The sequence below is a fragment of the Cololabis saira genome, chromosome 22, assembly GCF_033807715.1.
Source record: "Cololabis saira isolate AMF1-May2022 chromosome 22, fColSai1.1, whole genome shotgun sequence".
NCBI lineage: Eukaryota > Metazoa > Chordata > Actinopteri > Beloniformes > Belonidae > Cololabis > Cololabis saira.
Genome location: NC_084608.1, coordinates 30,209,282 through 30,234,984, shown reverse-complemented (window position 1 = coordinate 30,234,984; position 25,703 = coordinate 30,209,282). Strand labels below are relative to the sequence as shown.

Genomic DNA, 25,703 nt, shown 5'->3' with positions numbered 1-25,703 from the left:
CAAGGGAAGTGGAATAGCTCTACAGATTTTATTGAATTCTCTATAAGAGCAATTTAAACTAAACTTTTCTACAAATGTATTAAATTGCAATAAATTGCCATTTACATCCAACAAGCCAGTAACATATAGGACTTTCTTATCATACCATTCTGGTTTAAATAAGGTCTTCCTGTTAATAGTGATGGTTCTATTATTCCACAAGGTGGAGCTGTGCGGTGTGAAATTGTGGGTGAACATCATTTTCCAGTAGAGCAGTACTTGTTTGTGGAAATTAGACAATTTGATTGGCAGTTTAGTTATTTCAAAGTCACATCTCAACAAAAATTCTAATCCTCCAACATTTTGGAAAATATTATTTGGTATGTGGAACCATATGGACTCAGGTTGAGCCAAGTAAGCTTTTATCCAATTCACTTTAAATACACCAATCATGGATTCAAAATCACCATTTTTATAGTCTTTAACCATCACAGATTTCTTAAGGTAGTGGGTCTTATTTTTCCAGATAAAATTAAAAATGACAGAATTTACCTTTTTAATCATTTGAGGAGGAACATAAAGAGATTGACAAGGATATACTAGTTTTGAGATGCCTTCTGCTTTTGTCAGTAGGATTCTTCCGAGAATAGAGAGATCTCTCATAAGCCAGTGGTTGAGAGATTTTTTCATACTATCTATTTTCTCTTCTATGTTTTGTTTTTCTCTCTTGTTTCTGTCTTTAGACATTGTTAAACCTAGGTATTTTAATTCCATTTTAACAGGGATGGAGCTTATATTTATCTCAGCACAAGGATGAAGAGGTAGTATTTCACATTTTTTCCACGTTTAAGCGCAGACCTGAAGCTTTAGAAAAGATTGATATTATATTTAGGGCTTTTTCAATTATAGATTTATCCTTTAGAAAGATTACTGTGTCGTCTGCAAATTGACTTATTCTATATTCATAATCAAAAATGGTAATTCCTTTAATTTGAGTGTGATTTACAATTAGATATGCTAGCATTTGTGTACATAAAATAAATAATTTGGGCGAAGTAGGACAGCCTTGTCTAATTCCAGGTAAGATATTAATTTTTGGTGTCATTCCAGGGTTGAGGGAGATATAGCTGTAGATATCATTATAAAACATTTTAATAACCTTGCAGAACCCTTCTCCAAATCCGAATTTATTGAGTACTGTAAACATAAAATCATGTTCCTCTGTGTCGAATGATTTGAAAAAATCTGGGAAAAGCACTAAACTATCTGATTGAATAAATGACTGGTAATCAATCATATCCAGAATCAGTCGAATATGGTTGTGAATATATCTTCCCTTTATAAAAGCTGATTGATATTTTTCTACAAGTTTTCCAAGTATTACCTTTAGGCGATTTGCATAAACTAAAGCAAGTAATTTGTAATCGTTGCATAGTAAGGTTATTGGTCTCCAGTTGTCTAGCATCAACAGATCTTTTTTATGGTTTTGGTAACAAAGTTATTAAACCTGTTTTCATAGTTGGGGACAAACATCCTTTCTGAATACATTCCAAAAAAGCTTCTAAATATTAACTCTTTAATGTCCGCCCAGAAATGTTTTAAGAATTAAATTGTTAAACCGTCAATCCCTGGTGATTTACCGTTTTTCATTTGTTTTAATGCATTTTCAACTTCTGTTATATTTAATCCTTCTCCAAGTATATGTTTGTCTTCTATATCCAGCTTTTTTATGTCCTCATCGATGCTATCAAATAAAATGTTACAATCTGAATAATTAAATGTTGATGTATATAAGTTACAATAAAAGAGACAAATTTCATCCTGGATTAATTTCTGATCTTCTAATATAATGTCATTTGTCATAATCTTACTTATTTTTCTCTTAGTGTGTCTTTGTTTTTCCAGTCCAAAGAAATATGCTGAACTCTTTTCCCCCTTTTCGATCCATCTAGCTCTTGATCTAATATAAGCTCCATTTGCCTTTGTTGTATACATGTCGTCTAACTGGGTCTGTAGTAACTTTAATTCAGTAATGTTGTCTAAGGATAATTGTGTATTATTTGTTAATGAATTAATTTTGTCGAATAGATTCTTCTGCTTATGTTTCCTTAAATGTGACAGTTTTTTGCCTGTGTCAATTGCAATTTGTTTGGCCTTAAACTTGAACCATTCCCATTTACTAACATCGCACATGTCTAAATTTTCAACCTCCATGATAAGAGATTTCACTTGATCACAAAATCCAACATTCTGTAGTAAATCATTGTTAAACTTCCAAATATTTGGAGAATTCTGATGTTGCTTAGATGTTAATAAAGTTAGACTAATCATGCAATGGTCTGGGAGCGGAGCGGCTGAAATTTCACAATTTGAGATATCATTGCATAACTCACACGAAATCAACCAGTAATCTAGTCTTGAACATTGACCGTTTCCTGCAGTTATACCATGTATATTGAACAGATGTTGGATTTGATGTTCTCCAATAATCAATCACCCGTGTTGTTGTACACAAAGTCAATATAGTGTCACTATATACAGGTTGAGAGTTTCTGTGAGGTATTCTGTCTAGCCATGAATCTTATGGTCTCCACCCAATATCACTCTGTCTGAAGTATTTGTTGTTTTCCATTCATTTATATGTTGACTTAATTTTGCATAGAAATTCACATTCATTGCTTTGTTGTTATAGCCGTAAACACATATTAAGATACAGCGTTTGTCATTTATCTCCAACTGTCGGTGTTGTCTGATGGGAAAAGGTTCGTTTATCGACAAATGTGGTGATGCAGTGTCCAACTCTCACCAGCAGAGGGCGCTGCACTATGTTTGGGGACAATGGAAGTCTCACGGGATTACACTGTGAGAACGAGAACACACTTGAGTGTGAAGACGTGTGCGGCGTAACGAGGATAAGTAATACTTATTTCTTGCTGTTTGCAGGTAAGAATGGAGAGTTATAATCGTGTACTTGATGGGTGAATGTGTAATGTGTGAGTTTATGCTTAGATTTTATGTTTGTATTGTTGATAAACGTAAACCTAACGGAATCAGCCGGTGGGGCTCGTTGCCTAGCAACCGCGTAAGGCGGGAAAGAGCTCTGAGCCCGGACTGCTGGAATAGAGTTCATAGATGAATCAATAAGTTCAGATAGACACAGAACTGATATTAAATGTAGAGTTCATAGATGAATCAATAAGTTCAGATAGACACAGAACTGATATTAAATGTACAAGATGAGACGACTGGTCTGGAAATACAATGTACCGGTCATGATTATTATCACATTACAGCACATTAGCATCAACGTCATGAAGGAAATAACGGCGTGTGTGTTGATTCCTCAGTAAAGTAGCAACATTATTAGTGCAGAGGAGGGTTTTTAGTATCAATACTTTACTAAAGTGACAGCACTCTTGCAGGGTTCTGGGCTCGTCAGCATCTTCAGCGGGATGTGAGAAACAGAAACATGGACTGTTGCTGTCGAGGACCTAAAGGCCAGTGGGAGTTTCTACGACGCCTCATTCACCACTTTACCACCATGGAAGACGGGAGGATGCTCTTCCTCTTCAAATGGTGAGAAAAACGCTTTTCTTCCTGTGTGCAGTCACTGAACTGCCCATTTAGCAACATGTTATTGTTGATGTGATTATTGTCCTTTGTTGCTTTGATTTAGCAGCACGTGAGTCCTCTGAAGTTGTTGTTTACTGTTGTTTATGTGGAAAAATGAGCCCCATGGGTTGTTGTGAGGCTGAATAATGATCATTTACATGTATTATTGTTATTATGATTATTATTGTTAAAATCATATACGGGATAAGGAAAAGGTAAAAGCATTTGTGTTTCCCAGAATGAGCTTACAGGTCATGTTAAAACAGCTTCTGATTGAGTCTGAATGATATGGCATCTTTCCATTATCAAAGGTGGTTGCATGAATCCATGAGATGTTTAAGAAGAGGGTGGAAGTCCCGATAAAATGATGCTGGACGTCTAAGTGTTCATCCGACTACATGAAATAGTAACATGTAAATTGTAACATATGATTGACCTAAAACAGGTCCAGCGACGTCCCGACCTGGACTGAGAGTCGTTTTCTCATTGACTTTAGTAGCAGTTTTTGAAAACATTGATTTGACATGAGCTTCTTTACAAGACAAATACATTTACACAAACAAATGTGTTTTGGGAAAAATCTCAAAACACTTGAGGATGAACTGATTTTGTTGGAACATTTCATTTAATTTTGCGAGATTTTCTTCCAGCTTTAACAAGTTTTGTTGATTTAAGGTTGTATGAAACATTTTGAATGTTCTGTATACAATAGCAGAAGTGAGAAATGGTAATTTATAAAGTTTAAAGATGTATTTGTCACCTACACAGACGTACAGGAACATGTGGTGAATTCAGGCAGGTTTCCATCTGAGATGTTTGTGCAGGATAAAAGTGCAACTGTTGCAGGAGCTGCTGGGGTTGGAGGATTCTCTTCAAAGCTTCTTCAGTCACATTCACAGCTTCTCTCAGCAGCTCTGGACATGTTTGTGCTGTTTCTCCTGTCCTTCACTCACCTTACCAACTCAGGAAGTGCTCATGCGTGTGCTGGAGCTACATGAAGACGTCAGTTGTCTTTTACATCATCCAAAAACCCTAAACGCTCCTGAATGAGTTTGTCTTCTGGCTCTGCATCGATCCGTTATCTGGGATCGATTTGTCTCGACTTGCTGCAGAAAATAACTTTGTGTCTGTGGACAAACTGTCATGACAGTTGAAATTATTTCATGATGTTCTTCAAGGCAGGATCCATGAAACAATGAAATACATACTGAATTAAATGTATATGCTTTAGAATAATATGAACTCACATTTGAGACCTTCACAGAGCAGTTGTATTTATACTGACAACACATTTCACACCGGTGGACTCTTTTTACTGACGTGGGGACTTCTGAAACAGCTGCTCCCTGGATTTTCTATGGGGGGTCAGAGTTAAAATGAGGTCCAGCATCAGCAGATGTGCTGGTCACCTCAGCAGCAGCTTCTGTGTCTGTGGTTCCTCTCTGGTCCAGAAGGACCGGAGCCTCCGTCACCACATGGAAAATACCGGCTGCTCAGCTGAACAGTCCTGGCTCTGCCGTCTCCTGCAGCCGTCTCTGCTCTGGAGAACATCTGAACATCTGCAAGCAGCAAAACCAACCACTTTAAGGTCAATCTGTTTTATTTCCTGGTGATTCTGGTCTCGTTCTTTCTCCCAGAATCCAAAACGTGGCTCTTTGACAACTGATGCAGGTTCTATAAAAATCACCAGCCGTCGTTGTCGACCCTGTTTTATCTGCTCCGTGACGTCATCTCCACGTGTGTCAAGTTCTTCTGCTGCTGCTGATAAAGTGTCTGAGTCAGACTGTAAAACTCTCTCTCATCAGTGGTCATGTGATTTCCTGTAAATACAGTGAGGAGAAGGAGGAGGAGGAAGAGGAGGAGGAGGAGGAGGAGGAGGAGGAGGAGGAGGAAGAGGAGGAGGAGGAGCTCTGTCAGGTGAAAAACACCTGACAGATTCAAAGTTCAGAGTTCAGAGTCCATGTCGACGTGGACGGAGCAGCAGAGGAGACCAGGTGAGTGTTTGTTCCTTCTTTTTCTGCTGGTGTTAAAGTGTCTGAGACTGAAACTAAAGAACTAAATAGTTAGGGGACACGGTGGAGCAGCTGGTAGTGCCGTCTCACAGCAAGAAGGTCCTGGGTTCCATTCCTGCCGGGGACGCTGTGGGCACTGAGTGCGTGTTAAGTTCCCTCGTGACTTCAGCACCCTGGATGGGGTTGGAACCCTCAACCCTCACCCTGGGTGGGGTTGGTGAAAGGGCCTTTCTGTGTGGAGTTTGCATGTTCTCCCCGTGTTCCCTTGGTAGCTAATGTGAGCAACCCTCACAAAAACATGCACCAGTCCTGGTTCTACTGCCCCCTCTGGCCAGCCGGGGAAACACATGGGGGGATCTGGCCGGAATAACGTGATCCTTCCACCGCTACGTCCGGCCGGAGAAACCCCACCCTGTCTGGTGGAAAGAAGCTGCTCATCCTCAAGTCAGGAGGAGACCTGAGCTCAGAGCAGGAACTCCTGGGGTTGGGAGAGGGAGCAACGCCCACGACTGACTTAGCTAGGAGCACGGGGGGATAAAATGGGGAAAAAATCGTGATAAAAGTATTTAAAAAAAGAAGTAAATAGTTTGGGGTCAGATAAATGTGTCCTTGAGGACTCTTGTTCAGACGTACCTGTATCAGGTTTAATCAAACACTGGAAAAGAGACTCTGGAGGTTGTTGGGACATTTTTGAGGAAGCAGTTAAGATAAGATAAGATTATCCTTTATTACTCCCTCAATGGGGAAACTCACATGTTAGCAGCAGTAACTTAACACACACATGCAGGGAAGGGGGTAAAAAAGTAAAAAGTAAAAATATATATATATAATTACAGGATATAGACAGTATATACATTGCGATGGAAATAAAAGTAGTCAGAAGGAAAAAAAAACAGTGCAAAAAAGCAGGTAGGATGAGTGTGAGGTAGACAGACAGATATTGCACATATGGTTATTGCACATCTTGTTATTGCACATGTTATTTATTGTCCGTTAGCTAATGAGATCAGCCTGGTTGTACAGTCTGATGGCAGCGGGGAGGAAGGACCTGCGATGCCTCTCTGACATCCAGCTAACTTCACATTTAAGGGTCACATGACCTTCTGACATCACTTTCTGGTATAAAGGCAGGGGATTCTGGATGTTACTTTGTTGATATTTGAATTAAAACAGGAGCTTCTTCCTCCTCACAGAGGAAACACGCCCCAACACAACCTCTGACGTGTGTGTGTGTGTGTGTGTGTGTGTGTGCGTGCGTGCGTGCGTGCGTGCGTGCGTGCGTGCGTGCGTGCGTGCGTGCGTGCGTGCGTGCGTGCGTGCGTGCGTGCGTGCGTGCGTGCGTGCGTGCGTGCGTGCGTGCGTGCGTGCGTGCGTGCGTGCGTGCGTGCGTGCGTGTGCGTGTTATCCTGATGTTCAGAAGATTTTTACAGATTCTACAAGTTTGATTTATTTCAGTAACTGAGACTTTTTTAAGCTCTAAGTTTCTATCTTCTTCAGAATTTTAGACTATTCTCTGTGAGACTTGAATTTAACACAAAGTTTTTTTGTAAGTCTGTTTTTCAGCAAGTTTTTTAATGAAACATAAAATATCTTCTCCAGGTGAAGACTCGGCTTCACAGATCCCACCTGGACAGAAATGTTGGCGTCAGGTTAGAGGAGACTCAGCTTCAGGTCTGTCTCATCGTCAGTATCAGTAAAACCTCTTTCTTCCTCCTCACGAGTTTTGACAAAGTCCTTCAGGGAAAGTTGTTACATTGATTTCATGACTTAGTCGTGTTCTAATAAAGTTTCTGTCTACAGATTAAAAGATGGTCGGTGTTTGTGGTTCATGTCTCTGAATGACTGAAGTCCAGAAGATGGATGATTGTGTGGAGGAAGAGGAGGAGAGACCAGAGTCTCCAGGATCCATCTGTCTGTCTATGAAGAGTGACCGGTCCAAAGATGAACCTCTAAAGTTCAGTAAAGAACCTGGACCCTCAGACACAAAGTATGACATGACATTAAAAACTGCTAAAACAGGGTTTTTGGCAGGTTTGGTCACTTTGTAGTGTTTCTACTACTACTACCACTGCTACTACTGCCAGCATTACTAAGACAACTGCTACTATGCCTATTACTACTAATACTACTACTACTACTACCATTACTACTACTACTGCTACTACTACTGCTACTACCACTACTGCTACCATTACTACTGCTACTAGTACTACTGCTACCACTGTGAGTTAATAACGTGGGTTATTGCAGGTTTGATTGTAGGTAAAATGCTTAACAATTTGTAATTGTTCTTGATAAAAACAAGTTATTTTTCAACACTTTATAGGTTTTGGAGGAAGGACAGTTTGGTGTTAAATCTGCACAAAAACTGTAAATGGATTCATCTTATTTTTTCATCAACAAAAGAATTTCAGTTCAATTAAGGAAGTGTTGAGTTTGAATCGCTGAGATGTTCAGAGGGTCAGGAAGCAGGAATGTCCTAAGATCCCTCATCCCTGTGGAAGGTTCCTGCAGAGGAAACATGAGCTCTGATGTCAGGAGGAGAGGAAAGCAGTAATCTGCTCCAGGACTGGATACAGACTAGGTCAGGGGTGGGCAATCCTGAAGCAGGAAACATCTAACACATGCAGGACTGTGGCTGTCAGGACCAGAGTTGGAGACCCTGCTGTAGATCTTCTTCAGTGCTCATCATCAATATTATCAGTGACTGATGTGAATTTGTGTTTGCAGAGGTCGGTACCGCAGTCAGAGACCAGAGTCTCCAGGATCCAGCTGTCTGTCTATGAAGAGTGACTGGTCCAATGAACATCCTCCAAACTTCAGTAAAGAACCTGGACCCTCAGACACAAAGTAAGGCAACTGTTGTTAACTGATTCTATGACTCATCATGACTTTATGTTTTCTGTCCATGGTGGTTTATTGGATGTTTTAGGTTCTTCAAACATCACTTTTTCCTTCTGGTTCCTGTTTTTCCACCACTGAGTCTTCTGTGTTCCTCAACCATGTGGTCCTGCTGGTTCAGAGAGCAGAGTTTGGTTCAGGATGAAACCAGCTCTCCAGATCGGTCCAGGAGAGTCTGCAGCAGTTTTAGGACTCTAGTACTCATTCATGACATTAATAACTAACAGTGAAATATGTTTTGCTTGTAATAAATAGATAAATTAAATAGAAAACAACATAAACTTTCATATAATTGCATGTGATTTAGTTTTGATACATTTTTCATTTATAAACTAGAATGAATCCTATCACACCTCCTATTGTACTCCTCTTATTAATAAACCTTTTATTTCCAGTTACAAATGTAACGCACCAGTTGGACCTTAACAAAGCCCCAGGTGCTTTTGTCAGATCATGGTCCAAGTGGCAGAAGATGGAAAATCCATCCTTTATGAGGCTTGAAAAACCAAGACAAGGAAAAACTGTAGTTTCTTGCCTATTGATTAAAGGGGAGGAATGTACAAACTCAAAAGCACCTTACAGTCCGGGAATGAATGGATGAAAAAACGGTTGGAAGAATAAGTGGAAGAAGAAAAGGGAAACCGATCCTGGATCCTAATATCTCGCCCAGGCAAACTGGTTTTCCTAGTTTTTCTGGTGTTTTTCTTTCTTCCACTACTGGCATACACATAAACTTATGAATATAAAATGTATACACATAAATAAATAAATAAATAAATAAATAAATAAATAAATAAATAAATAAATAAATAAATAAATAAATAAATAAATAAATAAATAAATAAATAAATAAATAAATTTGATCTTCCGGAAGCATCAGTTTTATTCCCATCTGGAGGCTGAATTCAAACAGAAAAGCAGCTCACTTTTACTCTCTGAGACCACCTGAGCTTCTGGACATTGTTGACTCATCTGGATGTTTTTCTACAACAGTCATAAATGACATTAGTGATGAAGACATGTCTTCACAGAGGGAGGAAGAGGAGAGGAGTTGGTGTGGAGGAGCAGCCGTCCTGCTGTCCTTTGTGTCAGGACGTCCTGAAGGATCCAGTTTCGAGCAGCTGTGGACACTGGTTCTGCAGACGCTGCATGAGCTCATACTGGGACCAGTCTGCTCCACCAGGACCGTCCTCCTGTCCCCAGTGTGGAAAAAGATCCAGAACCAGAGCTGGACTGCAGACAGCCAGTCAGAGCAGAACTGTACCAGGTAAGACTGAACATCTGTCTGCTGATGGACTCATTTCTGACAACTGGAAAGACTTTTGTTCTGTAGTTTCAGAGTTCTTCTTGTCTTTCAGCAGATGCTGGTCTGCAGGAGGTCCTAGATGAACACAAGACCAGTCTGAGGAGGAGATGTGAACATGTGACTGAAGGAACTGATGAACCAGGAAGTAGAACCCCCCTCAACAGGATCTACACGGAGCTCTTCATCACAGAGGGACTGAGTGAAGAGGTTGATACCCAACATGAGGTGAGGCAGCTGGAGACAGCTTCCAGGATGAAGAGCATCCATGACGCTCCAATCAGGTGCCAGGACATCTTTAAAGCCTTACCTGGCCAACGTGGAGCCATCAGAGTGGTTCTGACCAACGGCGTCGCTGGCGCTGGGAAAACCTTCTCGGTTCAGAAGTTCTCTCTGGACTGGGCCGAGGGCTCGGAGAACCAAGACGTCACCGTGGTGATTCTGCTCTCGTTCAGGGAGCTGCACCTGATCGGAGATGAGCAGCTCAGTCTTCTCAGGCTGATCCAGGTTTTCCATCCATCGTTACAGAAGCTCACAGCAGAGCAGCTGGCTGCCGGGAAACCGTTGTTCATCTTTGACGGCCTGGATGAAAGCAGATGTTCACTGGACTTCAACAACGATCCGGTCGTGTCTGACGTCACACAGAGCTCATCGGTCAACGTGCTGCTGACCAACCTCATCCAGGGGAACCTGCTTCCCTCAGCTCTCATCTGGATCACTTCCAGACCTGCAGCAGCCAATCAGATCCCTCACAAACACGTGGACAGGGTGACAGAAGTACGAGGCTTCACCGACGGCCAGAAGGAGGAATACTTCAGGAGGAGGTTCAGGGATGAAGAGCGGTCCAGCAGCATCCTCTCCCACATGAAGACATCCAGAACCCTCCACATCATGTGTAAACTCCCGGTCTTCTGCTGGATCACTGCTACAGTTCTGGACCACATGTTGACCACAGAGCAGAGAGGAGAGCTGCCCAAGACCCTGACTGACATGTTCTCCCACTTCCTGCTGGTCCAGACGAAGAGGAAGAAGAACAAGTACCAGGAGGGACATGAGACGAGTCCACAGGAGCTGACGGAGGCTGACAGGGACCTTCTCCTGAAGCTGGGGAGGCTGGCGTTTCAACATCTGGAGAAAGGAAACATCATGTTCTACCAAGAAGACCTGGAGCAGTGTGGTCTTGATGTCCCAGAGGCCTCGGTGTACTCAGGAGTTTGTACCCAGATCTTCAGGAGAGAGTGTGAGGTCTTCCAGAAACCCGTCTACTGCTTTGTTCATCTGAGCATCCAGGAGTTCCTGGCTGCAGTCTACCTGCTCCACTGTTACTCCACCAGAAACACAGATGTGCTGGAGAACTTCCTGGGAGGAAAATACAGTTACTCATCTCTGGATGACTTCCTGGAGAGAGTCATGCAGAAATCCCTGAAGAGTAAAAATGGCCACCTGGACCTGTTTGTCCGCTTCCTTCATGGTCTTTCTGTGGAGTCCAACCAGAGACTGTTAGGAGGTCTGCTGAACCAGACGGAGAACCGTCCAGAAACCATCCAGAGAGTCATCAACAACCTGAAGAAGATAAACACTGAGTTTATCTCTCCTGACAGAAGCATCAACATCTTCCAGTGTCTGATGGAGATGAACGACCTCTCAGTCCATCAGCAGATCCAAGAGTTCCTGAAGTCAGAGAACAGATCAGAGCAGGAACTCTCTGAGATCCAGTGTTCAGCTCTGGCCTACATGCTGCAGATGTCGGAGGAGGTTCTGGATGAGTTGGACCTGGACAAGTACAAGACAACACCAGGGGGTGGACTGAGACTGATTGCAGCTGTGAGGAACTGCAGAAAGCTTCGGTGAGTCCAGATGGATCAATAACACCATCAGTTAGCAGTTCACTTCTTCAAATCTTGTTTTGATCTTGAAAAGGAAAACCTTTGAAGTCGGATGTGTTTGTTTTATTCTGGTTCACCTCAAGTCACCTAAATCAGTCTGGCTTTAAATCAGACTTTATTACAACTGACATCATATTTTCTCTCATCACAGATTTGTTGGTTGTTTTCTCCCAAAGACTCACTATGAAGTTGTTGCGTCCGCTCTGAAGTCCAACCCCTCCCATCTGACAGAACTGGACCTGAGTCGGAACCAGAACCTGCAGGATTCAGGAGTGAAGGTTCTGTCTGGTGGACTGGAGAGTCCAAACTGTAGACTGGAGACTCTGAGGTCAGTCCACTTTAGATGTTTCCACATTTATCCACTTATCAACCTCCAAAGATGTGACAAAAATACTTTAATCCGAAACATCTTTAGGAAATATTTAAGATCTGATATGAAGAAACATCTTTATTTTGGAAAAATTCTATCTCTAATAGAATAGAATAGGATATAGTAAAATAAAATAAAATACTAAAATAATAGAATGGAATAGAGGTTTATTAGCATTTGCATCAGACGCAAGTCAGAAATACACAAAAATAAGAAAAGGATAAATAACTATATAACAACAGTCAACATATATTGCAATAACAACAATGTACATATAATACAAAAATATATTTATCGCTATACAATGTCCTTGTTGTCCAGCTGAGGACCCTGAGTTGCATCACCGTTAAATACAGGACATTTACCAGGTAGATGAGAGATTTATTGTACATTTTACTTTTGCTTTTGTAAGTATTGTATTGTACGTTGTGAGGGGGTTGAGCTTTCTCCACCAGAGCTGCAGTGTGTTCTGCTGTTCCAGCTGAGGCTTCACTGATCTGAAGGCCCAGGAACCTGGAGCTCTCAGTCCGCTCAACCACAGTCCCCTGAGGAGAGGAGTCTGCAGTAGGGGGGGGGGGGGGGGGGGGTTCCTGAAGTCCAGGATGAATTATTTAGTTCTGTCCAGGTTCAGAACCAGATCATTGTCTCCCCCAGAGACAGTGATTTTGTGGACCAGGTTCCTGTGTGATGACTCGTCCTTCCCTGTAATCAGGCCAAGGATGGTGGTGTCGTCCGCGTCCTTGATGGGGATGTTATTGTCCTGGTTGGAGGTTCAGTCATATGTGTAGAGGGAGAAGAGTTGTGGGCTGAGGCAGCAGCCCTGCGGGGTTCCTGTGCTCACTGTGAGCTCAGCAGACCTTCTCTCCCATCCTCACCACGTCTGTGAGAAAGTCCAGGATCCAGTTCCGGGTGGGAGCGGGTACTTCCAGGTCTGCCAGCTTCGTGGTCGGCTTCAGCGGCTTGATTGTATTGAAGGCTGAGCTGTAATCCAGGAACAGAAACCGTGCATCGGTGTCATGAGAGTCCAGGTGTTGCAGAATTGAAGTGCCAATGCCACCGCATCGTCCACTGATCTGTTGGAGCGGTTGGCAAACTGAAGAGGTCAACGGTGTCTGGCAGCACAGAGTTGAGCTGTCGGAGGACCAGCTTCTCCAGAGTCTTCATGGCAACTGAAGTGAGTGCCACGGGTCTGAAGTCCCAGTACATCAGGTCAGAGTACATGTTTGATAAGTACTTTGTACTTTCTTGTGTTTGTAGTCTTCAGTTTCCTGAGTCCGAACTAGTTTTAAAACAGCTGCAGGTTTTGTCACGAGGTGAGATTACAGAACCCAAAAGCAGGATACCCAAAGGTGACAGAGGGCAGCAAAGTCCTTTATTTGAACAAAACATAAACACATACAAGAGAGAATCCTGAAGGTGACTGGAAGGCGTGCAGACTGACAACCAGCACAGAGCCCCCTCAGGGACCGACGCCACCCTCCATGGTCTGTTCCAGTGGGGGGGCTACAACCTGAGCATCAGCACCTACAGAGCTTCAACAACAGCTTCTACCAGCTACTGTAAGGCTGTTGGCTCCAGACACCAATGAAGGAACCCCCACTCTCTCACTCAGAACCATGAACCCCCCAGGACTCTGGGACATGCACAATACTTCCTATGGAGCTGTTTTTAACTTGTACAAATGGCAGTAAACTATTCTATTCTATTCTAGCAGAGAACCCCAGTATGTTCATTAAAAGGTGAACATTTCAGAGGAACAACCAGGAACCAACATTATGGATATAATAGAATTTAAAACCTGTTTTATAAAGTCCAGATACCAGTGATGACCCACATGAACCTGATGACAAAGTTGAAATTTGAAGAACCTACTTTTTGTTCAGATTGCAGGACTGCGGTCTGTCAGAGATCAGCTGTTCTTCTCTGGGCTCAGCTCTGAAGTCCAACCCCTCCCATCTGGAACATCTGGACCTGAGTCTGAACAACCTGCAGGATTCAGGAGTGAAACATCTGTGTGGTTTCCTGGAGAGTCCAGACTGCAGACTGGAGACTCTGAGGTCAGTTCACAGATTTAAAACATCGTAGACGCTTTGAAAAGTCTGTCCAAACAGATCCTCCACAAACAGATAAAACTAAGGACTGTGTTCAGTCAGAGACGTCTTCAGGTTCTCCGTCATACAGACGGCTGCAGGAGATCATTCCTGAACACACCTGCAAACTTCTAGAAAGACTCTTTCTAGTGACTCTGTAACACTGACTATTTCTGCGGCAATCATCAGTTCCCTTTAGAGGTTAATATAGTATAATTAATTTAATTAAACATGTCCAGAAGTTTATTTCTCCCTTCTCTCCTGGAAGAGATGTGTGATGATGTTTAAAGTGTAAAAGTTGGAGTCTGAGTGGAAGTGTAGCGCCTCTCCAGTGGATGTGACCAGAACGAGGTTCTGACCTGAGTTCGTTGAACCTTCAGAGAACTTGGGGTTCCTTCAATAAAGTCAACAGAATTCAGCTGATGTGCAAGCGATCGTTCAACATTTCTGCTCTTCAACATACAATTACAACTTAATTTTCACTCTTTAAACCATTAAATCTTAAATTACTGCCAATTTGCATTAACTACTAAAATGATCAAAAGTAGTCAATAAACACACGTCAGGAAAATTATAAAACATTTACTTAAAGAAAACAGAAATAGCAGTTAAATATTGCTTTCAAAACTATTCAGAAACTCTTCCAACCCTCAGGCTGATAAAATCATTCAGAATGGTCTTTATCAAACTCAGAGACATCCTTTGGGCCCAGATAATTAACTTATAGCCGGCAGTAAAATAAAGTAATACTCAAATGTCCAAATGTTGCAGCCACCAACAAACGAAGGCTGAATAAGACAACGGTCCCTTCAGAGACGTTGCACCACCCCAGTCTTGGAGGATGAGCAGAGATATCCAGCAGCTGCAGAGATGACTCAGCCTCACGGTCGCCTCCGTCGCTCCCCTCACACGGCGACGCTGTCAGGCTCCATCACTTCTCCGTCAGGCTCACAGATCCACCCGGGCTCTGCCGATTTAGCCTGCAGGCCGCTAGCCTCTTAACAAAGTCCATGCCAAGCAATTAGGACGGTCTTAGCAGCAACTCGGTCAACGTCTTCGTTGAATGAGTGACTTAGGGGGCACGGTGGTGCAGCTGGTAGTGCAGCCGTCTCACAGCAAGAAGGTCCTGGGTTCAATTCCCGCTGGGGACGCTGTGGGCGCCGAAGTGCGTGTTAGTTCCCCCATGACTCCAGCGCCCTGGGTGGGGTTGGTGAAAGGGCCTTTCTGTGTGGAGTTTGCATGTTCTCCCCGTGTTCCCTTGGTAGCTAATGCTAGCTACCCTCACCCGAGCTACCCTCACAAAAACATGCCCTGGGGGCCTCATTTATAAAGCTTGCTTGCGCACAAAACATGGCTTGAAAGATGCGCAAGCCACCTTCTAGGCAAAGGTCGGGATTTAAAAAGAAAAAACTAACGGAAAAATGTGCGTATCCCTACGCCAAACCTGACCCTCCCGTAGGAACAGTTTTAAGATATGGGGAACTGGCGACGCAGGTGGTGAGGTGGTGAAATGAAGCCAGATTCATGTCATACTCTTAATGTCATCACATATCAGACTTATAATATAATAGCGCTGATTGTGTCCCTCTGTGTGTGAAGCACAGCGTCAGTCAGGACTCTGGTGCTGCTGCTGCAGCCGCCGTGCAGGACACGTCGGGAACCTCCTCCTCACCCACCGCTTCCAACCGTAGAGTGACTGAGGACAGAACAAATGAGTGCCGGGCCACTCTACGGAGCCCCTAAAAGGGACTCAGATTTTTTTTAATACATAATGAGTTTACCCGCACGTGAAACCTTTACGCGCGCGCGTAAAGCCTAAATTACGGTTCTGCTTTAAAACGACGCAGAGCCTACGCCGTAGGGTACGCGGCGACACTCACCTACGCCGTAGGCTCTGCGTTGGTGTAACGCAGAACCATAAATCAGCCTTAAAGGTTTCACGCGCGCACGTAAAACTCATTATATATATATAAAGAAATCTGTGTCCCTTTAGGGGCTCCGTACCTCTTGGCCTCCACCTTCAAATCACACCACTTCTTTTTTTTTTCTGCACCATCTGTCCGTGCTGCCATTCACTCGCTTTATTTTATACTATCTATATACTTTTTCTACTTTTACTGTGACCACCAAATAATGTTGTTTTCCTGGCCACCACCTCATCCACAACATTTCAATCTCAGTCTCTGTGAAATTTAGTGGCACGGTTGCTCGACACGTCTCATTCATCCTGACGCCCAAACAGGCTGCAGGAAGCCGCTGCGCATGCTCAGCAGGCTCATTCATATGCAAATACAGTCATGAACTACTTTGCATTGCCCATTTATGGTAGAAAGTGGGCGTGTAGAGGGCGGGATATGAGGAGAATTCACCTGCGCAATCTTCCAGCTGGACTGTGATTTATAAAGCGAACATTGTGTGCAAGTGTGCGTGCACACGGTTTTATAAATCCAGATTTTTTTTTGCGCCTGCCATTTTTGGCTTTTGGGTTTACGTGCACTTTTAGTATGAATCCTACACACTCTTTTATAAATGAGGCCCCTGGGCTACACACTGCCCCGGTGGGGAGGATCTGGCCGGAATAACGTGATCCTTCCACGCGCTACGTCCGGCCAGTGAAGCCCCACCCTGTTTGGTGAAAAGAAGCAGCCTGCTCACTAGATAGGAGCACTGATATAAATAAATGGGTGATATAAATGGGAAAGAATCGGGATGAACATATTTAAAAAAAAAAAGATTTGAACTGACCGACTCTACCACCACTTCAGTTTCTGAGAGTCCTGGTCGGACACCTGAGAGTCTCCCGTCACAGCAGATAACACGTGTCATCCTGCAGCAGACGTCCTGCATCCTCCTCCACAGCTGTAACTCAATGTGTGTAGTGGGGAGGGGTCGTATACGTCAACTCGTATCCTGGATCCCTCCTACCCTTGAATGCAATTGGCTCTTCACAACAAAATTACCAAATAAAATATATTCACTTAACTTCCGTATTTGTCCTTTTTCTTATTTTAACAAACACAATGAGTTCCTATTAACATCAAAACTCGCTACACAAATGAATATTTTCAATTCAATTTTCCTTATACAGCATCTATTACAACACAGTTGTCTCTGGGATCTTTCCAGACCCCCGAGCAATTATTACATAACGATAAACACTGGCAGGTAAAAACTCCCCTAGTGGGAGAAAAACCTTAAGACAAACAGTGGCAAGAAAAACTCCCCTACGAGTACTGGCCCTAACACACTAGTTACACTAACTAGAGTTTTACTAAACACTAACTAGAGGTTTACTGAACACTAACTAGAGTTTTACTAAAGACTAACTAGAGGTTTATTAAACACTAAGGCTGTTTTGGACTTTATACACAAGTAATACCATTTTAATTGGATTCCAGTGGGGTGAGGCCAACACCGGAGAGACGTGATCTCTCTGCTTGATTTTTCTCAACCAGAGAAAAAACATTTTTGAGTAGTCGGGCCGGGGTCTATCAAACACGTGGATGATTTAGCTTTATTGACGACTGAGGTCAGCTCGGGGAGGTCTACAGGATCAAAGCAGTCTAGAGTCAAGTCAAAGCCTGAGGAAGTCGCTAAAGCTGAAGAAACGCCCACAGCAGCTACCGGATCGTCCTGGTGGTTTTCTACTCTGATCCTGATATTTTACTGCTAAAGAAGCTCATAAAGTCGTCACTACTGAGAGCTGCAGGAAACTCGGCTCAACAGAGTTGTGTCTCTTTTTCAGCCTGGCTACAGCGCTGAACAGAAAACGTGGGTTATTTTTGTTATCCTCTATCCACAATGAGTAATGGGGTGAAGGTGGCTTAGTTGGTAGAGCGTTCACCCATGAACCTGAAGGTCAGTGGTTCGAACCCTAGTTCCTCCTGTGTCCACCAAAGTGTCCTTGGGCAAGACACTGAATCCCCTGCTCCTGGTTGTCAGGCCAGTGCCGTTGTGTGGCAGCTCCACCGACTACTGGTGTGTGAATGTGTGAGTGTGTATGGGTGAATGTCTATAGTGTAACGCGCTTTGGGGCTGTAGAAGTATAGCTGGAAAGCGCTATATAAGTGTAAGCCATTTACCATAATAAGCACTTCTAGCTGTGGGAAGGGCTTTTTTATAGACTACACTTTTTCCATGCACGATAAGAGTCTACAGACTTACAAGAGAACCACTTCCTTTCCATTTTACACACTTTTTGTTTCAGCATTTCAGCATTTTCAGTGACATTAACCTTGATAACATGGTATTTAGTGAACAATACCAAAACATTATTGCTGGTCAATGACTTAACATTTCAACTTCAGAGCTGTTTAACTATGAACTTATTATTCAAATATGTTTTCTGAAACATTTATTTCAACACGGTTACAGAAGTCATCAGCTGTTTCTTCTTCATTCAGGTTGGAGAACTGCTGGTTGTCAGAGATCAGCTGTTCTTCTCTGGTCTCAGCTCTGAAGTCCAACCCCTCCCACCTGAAACATCTGGACCTGAGCTGGAACCAGCTGCAGGATTCAGGAGTGAAACATCTGTGTGGTTTCCTGGAGAGTCCAGACTGCAGACTGGAGACTCTGAGGTCAGACATGTTTTAGTTGTGTGTTCAGATGAATCTGATGTGAAAGTTGTGTTGACACTAACCTGCAGACATCAGGCTGATCTCCTGCTGATCCACACTGACCATCTTACTGCTCTGGTTTCTTCTTCTCTGGTGTCTTTGTGCAGCTTGCAGTGCTGCGGTCTGTCAGGGATCAGCTGTTCTTCTCTGGTCTCAGCTCTGAAGTCCAACCCCTCCCATCTGAAACATCTGGACCTGAGATTCAACTACCAGCTGCAGGCTGCAGATGTGGAGCAGCTGTCTGGTCTGGTGGAGAGTCCACACTACCAGCTGCAGACTCTCAGGTCGGTTCTGACTGGAGCTTTTGGATTTTCTTGGAGATTTTGGTTTCCTCAAACAGAGAAGACTCCGTCAGTCCAGGTGAAGGAGTTTCAGGTGTTGATCGTCTGAACCTCCTGCTGCTTCTTCATCATTCACTCACATTTCATGTGAAACCTGCTGTGATCCATGTGTGTTCTGTTAGAACCACACACACCTCACCGTCACACATGTGTGTTCTGTTAGAACCACACACATCTCACCGTCACACATGTGTGTTCTGTTAGAACCACACACACCTCACCGTCACACACGTGTGTTCTGTTAGAACCACACACACCTCACCGTCACACACGTGTGTTCTGTTAGAACCACACACACCTCACCGTCACACACGTGTGTTCTGTTAGAACCACACACACCTCACCGTCACGCATGTGTGTTCCTGCTGTCAGGAAGCAGCTCCAGGTCCAGACAGAACCTGACAGAACCAGACAGAACTGAGTTACATATTCATCTTTAAATCCTCTATGAAAGCTCATCTCTGACGGAGACACAGACCACACACGTCCTGAAGGAAGACGGGTTTCTGCTGACGGCTAACAAACTAACATGTTGTTCAGGTTTCAGGGACTGGGCTGGAATGACGGCTGACCAGGAGTAAAGAACCCTCATCTAAATAATTATTGATCCAAATAGGAATCAGAGGGACCAGGAGAGGGAGATGGGGACCGTGCAGGGACGGGCCACCGGTCCAGAGACCAGGACGGTCTGTAGTTCGGTTAGTGTGAGGCAGAAGACAGATCCAGGAACAGCGGGCCAGGGTCAGAACCCAAGACAGACAGATAAGCTCAGACAGACGTAGCGATCAGGGCTGGACCTGAAACAGGTCCAAGGACACAGATCCGGTCCAGCATAGCAGTCCCAGGAGAACTGCTGGAGACCGGTATCTGCAGGGAGACCACAAAGCCACTCTGGTGAGAGTGAGAGCTGCAGACGGTTTAAATAGAAGAGGAAGAGGTGAGGATGATGAGGGGGATCAGCTGGCAGGAAACTCTTCATCTCCCTCCAGAAGGTTCTTCATGGACCGCTGTAGTCGCTGTGAGGTTTGGGTTTGTCGGTACCGCCGTATCTCTTTACAGCAGACGTTCTCCCCCGGGCTCCGCGCTGCTGCACATTCACTGCACGTGCACCGTCCCACATGTGAACATATTGTAGAGTAAAAGTGTTGCTTGAGTCAACAATGGAAGCGTCCAACAGCTCTCTCAGTCAGCAGCTACCCGGTCCAGAACTCATGAGTGACGTTCAGAAGCTTCCTGCAGCCGTTGTTGTCCTGGTTCTGGAGGAACGGAGACAAACGCTCGTTGATAAACTGGTCTCCACGCCAGAACCAGCACCACGCATGTTTTCCCATCAGCCTTTAACACGTGTGGCGTCTGTGGAGGGAGGAGCAGCAGAGGCTGCAGAGAGCAGCAGGAGGAAAGAAGCAACAGGAAGTAACATTAGTCTGTCAATCAACACCACTCTGATCATCCCAACCTTTATTCCATGAAAATAGATTTTATCTGTAATAAGTAGATACAGTTGTGATCCAGTGAAAGGACCAGCAGCTCTTCCTGCTGCTGCTCCCTCAGACAGTCCACACCAGATCCTGGAGCAGAAGATGTTCAGCATCGTTATGTCAGATATCACATCTCACAATCAACAAGACCAAACTGCTGCTTTCCTTCATGAAGATGCTCCAAACACTGTAAAATAAGTCACATCTGTGACTCCGCCGAGCTAAAAGTAAAACGTATAATCATCTGAGAGAGTCAAATGTAGTTTTCAACAACAAAATACTTTGTTTACTTTCAGGAATATTGTTGAATAGTGTTTAATAATCTTATTACTATCAGTGGGATGATGCAGGTCCTGTATGGAGTTCTCCAGAACCTCTTCTCCTCCTACAATCGCTTCTGTTTGATTGTGATAAGTCTGTCATTTGTGTTTCATCCTTTATTAACAGAAATATGATGAAATCATTATAATAATTCTGATATAAATACCAAAACATTGATGAATGTTGAATTTGACGGCAGTAACAGAACCAGTAAAAGTCCAGTCCTGCATTCCCAAGTCCATACAGGGTCTCCATGATCCCCCGATAGTAATCAGAGTACTCACCACTATTCTAGAATACTTTGTTACCACATTCCTGAAAGTAAACGTAGTACTTTTTTGGCTGTCATTAAAAATGATCATCTGATCAAAGAGACGATCCGGTTTCTCCGTCCTGCGTTTAATGTGGAAGTTTCAAGAATCCTGACAGACGTGTTTCTGAACTGTGGAGTTTCTGAGTGAACATGAGGGAAGATCCTGGAAACGCCAGGCAGAAAGAACCGGGCCAGGATTTGGACCAGGAACCTTGTGACTGTGAAGCTCCAGTGTTGCCCACCACACCCCCCTGAACGGAGGAGGAGAAAACACTCATCTAGATGTTTATCTGTGTTTTATTCTTTCTCCAGGTCGGAGCGCTGCAGTTTGTCAGAGATCAGCTGTCGTCCTCTGGTCTCAGCTCTGGAGTCCAACCCGTCTGATCTGGAACATCTGGTCCTGAGTGGGAACAAGCTGCAGGATTCAGATGTGAAGCAGCTGTGTGGTTTCCTGGGTGGTCCAGACTGCAGACTGGAGACTCTGAGGTTTGTTCTTTGACTGAAGTTGTAACAATTGTGAGTTCTGCAGCCACAAACACCTGAGCTGCTCTGAACCATCCTGGTCTCTGGACTCATCTGCTCCCGACATCATTAGAAACCAGCTGAAGTGTCTGCAGGCTGCTTTCCTCTCCGTGGAGCACAAGTGTGCAGTACAGAGTGGTGAACGATGTTCCCTCAACAATGACGTCTTCATTCCATCCCAACATGAACTGAACCTGTGCAGCAGAATGTTTGTTTGTGCAGAGATCGTGCAGCATCGTCTACAAACATCTTCATCTTCATCTGTCCAACATGTTTCATCTGATCCAAACACTGAGATTCTAACGTTTGTACCGACTGAGATATTCCAACACAACATGAGTTTGTATGGATGGATCCACTGGTGGAGCTGCAGAGCTGCAGAGCTGAAGTCACTACGTCTTTATTGGAGCAGCAGCATGATGTCATGAATATTGATGAAGATCTTTTTCACTGGTTCTGTTGGAACCTGCACCCTGGTGGTTCAGCTCCAATCTTTTATTCTTCATGCAGGTTGGAGGACTGCTTGATGTCAGAGATCAGCTGTTCTTCTCTGGTCTCAGTTCTGAAGTCCAACCCCTCCCACCTGGAACATCTGAAACATCTGGACCTGAGTGAGAACCCGATGCTGCAGGATTCAGGAGTGAAACGTCTGTGTGGTTTCCTGGAGAGTCCAGACTGCAGACTGGAGACTCTGAGGTCAGACATGTTTTAGTTGTGTGTTCAGATGAATCTGATGTGAAAGTTGTGTTGACACTAACCTGCAGACATCAGGCTGATCTCCTGCTGATCCACACTGACCATCTTACTGCTCTGGTTGTCTTTCATCATATATCATATATTTCACTCGATGTCTCATTATGGGATGCCCCGCTGCATTAACCTCATTACACCAATGCTGATTGGCTGGTGAGACGTGTCCGTCCACCGCAGGTAGGTGGATGAGGTGGCGGCTCACGGAGAGATGCCCTCTCATCAGCAGGAGCCCGGTCCCCGGGGCCTCGTCCCTCCACTGCCAGGCCATGAAGAGCTGGGACTGCTCCGCACGCCTCCCATGGAGCCCCGGCGGTGTCCTCCAGGAGCCCCGGCCTGCCGTCCAAGTCTGACCGTCTTCAGTCGGCCCTGACTGGAACGCCGTACGAGGCGGCTGCGCTTTCGGCCAGAGCGCTCAATGTCCTCTCAATGTCCTCTCAATGTCCTCTCAATGTCCTCTCAATGTCCTGTCCCTGCTCACAGCGTCACCCGCGAGTCCCGTCCTTTCTGAACCCCGGGGTCCACCGGGGTCCGTCCTGTCCAGGAAGGTGGTCACTATCCTTCTCAGTGTCCAGCAGGAGTGATATTGTCCTTCTTGCAGGACCTGCTTGACAAACGGAAAGCCTTCTCCACGGTGGATTTTACTTGCAGCTATCGCCGCCGGTCACGTGGGCTTTGGGAAGGAAACAGCGAGCAGCACCCGCTGGTTTCTGTTTTCTGAAGGAGCAGGCAGGCTTTTCCCCGTGTCCAGACCACTGGTACCACCATGGGATCTGGTTGTGGTTCTGGAGGGGCATAAGGCCCCCCTTTGAGCCCCTGGAGGGGCAGACGTGGAACACGTGTCTCTGAAGGCCGTGTTGTTGCTGGCGCTGGCATCGGCTAAGCGGGTTAGTGACATCCACGTGCTTTCAGTGCAGCCGTCGTGCACTCAGCTTTTTCCGGGGGATTGAGGAGGATTTTGAAACCCAACCCGGTATTTGTGCCTCAGGTGGGGGTTCATGTTCTCCCCTGGAGTTGTGGTTTTGCTGCCCCACCAGGGGAGCTGGGGTGGCATGCGTTATGTCCCGTCCGTGCGGTCTTACATGGACAGGACGAGGGGCTTCAGGGGGAGCCATCAGCTGTCCCCATCTGTGCTGCGGCGAGTTGGTCCTGCCTCTCACTTTTGTCCGTTTCTCTATGCTGGACGTCTCCGCTCCTTCACGTACGCTTCGTTGTCCTAATGTCGTCCACACGGGATATCTAAGGTAGCTGGTGCTACCTGCGCCGGACGGACACGTTTCACCAGCCAATCAGGATTGATGTAATGAGATTAAAGCAGCGGGGCATCCTATAGTGAGACATCTAACTCATATTACTCAGAGAACTGGGGTTATGTAAATAACCTAAAGTTTCTTCTACTCTGGTGTCTTTGTTCAGGTTGAAGGGATGCTGGCTGTCAAAGATCAGCTGTTCTTCTCTGGTCTCAGCTCTGAAGTCCAACCCCTCCCATCTGAAACATCTGGACCTGAGAGGGAACGGCCTGCAGGCTGCAGATGTGCAGCAGCTGTCTGGTCTGGTGCAGAGTCCACACTACCAGCTGCAGACTCTCAGGTCAGTGGAGGTTGGAGTCGGTCCTGCTGCTTCCAGCAGTTTTCTACTAAAACCAGTGTCTATCAAAGATCCAGTGTTTCCAGTGAAGCTGCAGCTTCTCAGCGGCTGCTTTCCCCAGTAAAGCTGTGAGAGGAGGATGATGACAGGCTGCAGGATCAGAGGATCCAGATGTGTGTTGTAGACCAGTGTTGTGCTGGTGTTCACGTGTCCACAAATAAAGGAGTATTCCAGCTGACGGCCTTCCAGGATGTTCAGACACACAGCTGCTCCACTGCAGCTCTGAACTCTGAAGGAACCCAGAATGGAAAATCCACCAATAACCTCGTCCATGTGGCCGTTTCACACGGAACACAAACAGGAACAAACAAGAATGGAATTACGTTTTTGAACCAATAATATATAGTTATCACATTGAATAATATAAGTTATCACATTATTGGTCTAGTATAAGATAAAAAAGTATTTTAAAATCTAATAACTGCAGTGATAATATAATAATATATAAACAGGACTGAATTTTTCGTAAAAATTAAATGTTTGTGCAGTTATTTCATCATAAATAGGTTCAGTTGATGGAATAGTTGTCGTATTGGTTCATCCAGGTTACGAACTCTGAGGAACTCTCCTTGTTTATGTGCATAAATATGTAAACTAAATATGTGCATAAATATGTAAACTAAGCATAAATATGTAAACTAAAACACTTTCATGTGACCGTCTCTGAACAAGGGAAGTCAAGACAAAACTGAAACACGAGGACACGGAGTTTCAAAATAAAACAGGAACCTCTTGTTGTTATTTCTGATGTAACTATAAAATTATTTCCAGATGTCATGAGTTTAGTGTCAAATAAAACAACAGTCTCATCTGTTTTTATCTGCAGAAAATGAACCAAACAGACGACGGTGGACCAGGTGGATTCCTATCAGAGGAGACGTCCTCCTATAATCTCTCAACACCAGCAAATGTTGAAGCATGTGGCTCCACCAACCTCCACCTCTCCCTCATCAAACACCCTCGTCTGACGTTCTACTCATTATTTGGATTAAATGAGGTTCAAAGCGACTCTTCAGAAAACCTCTGGGTGACGTCACAGAGGGTTTTAAGTTCTTCTAACTTAACTCGGTCTGTTGTTAGCACTCAGCGAGATATTTTTGTACAACTTAAAAAAAAATACAGGTCGTCAAAGGTTGTGCTTTTGAGAATAAGGTTTGTTTAGAAGAAAAAAAGAACCGAGTCGGTGTCGTTGCTGTACAAGGAGAGGACATTTATTGAAGAATTCCCAGCATCACAGATGTGTGTTATCTGAGGTCGTCTCTTTCAGATTTCAGTGATTCAGACAAAGTGAATTCATCCACTCACATGCAAGTCACACACCTGTGCACTCACCTGCTCCCCCAGACACACACAGGCCCACGGTCCAACATACGTTCACAGTCTTGATACGTACAAAAATTGATACAAATACAAATAATACCACAATAAAAACATTGTAATTATTCTTTTTTTAAGAAATTCTTACAGTTTAGCTATGTTCTCTATTCTGTAGAAAGACAACTAAGCTTTAATAAGGGAGGAATAATTTTTTCTGCCCTTCTCTAAAATGATCAGTATATCAT

At 44.3% G+C, this 25,703-nt stretch overlaps 1 protein-coding gene across 1 annotated transcript in view; it reads left to right on the top strand.

Moving 5' to 3' along the window:
- LOC133422948 (NACHT, LRR and PYD domains-containing protein 12-like) overlaps nt 1-25,703 on the top strand; it is a 229,237-nt gene extending 203,534 nt beyond the window's left edge. The window contains exons 19-24 of the mRNA XM_061713011.1: nt 18,557-18,730; nt 18,877-19,053; nt 21,535-21,708; nt 22,255-22,440; nt 23,911-24,084; nt 24,968-25,703. Coding sequence (XP_061568995.1) covers nt 18,557-18,730; nt 18,877-19,053; nt 21,535-21,708; nt 22,255-22,440; nt 23,911-24,084; nt 24,968-24,974 — 892 coding nt within the window. The 3' untranslated portion in view covers nt 24,975-25,703. The remainder of the gene's footprint in view (nt 1-18,556; nt 18,731-18,876; nt 19,054-21,534; nt 21,709-22,254; nt 22,441-23,910; nt 24,085-24,967) is intronic.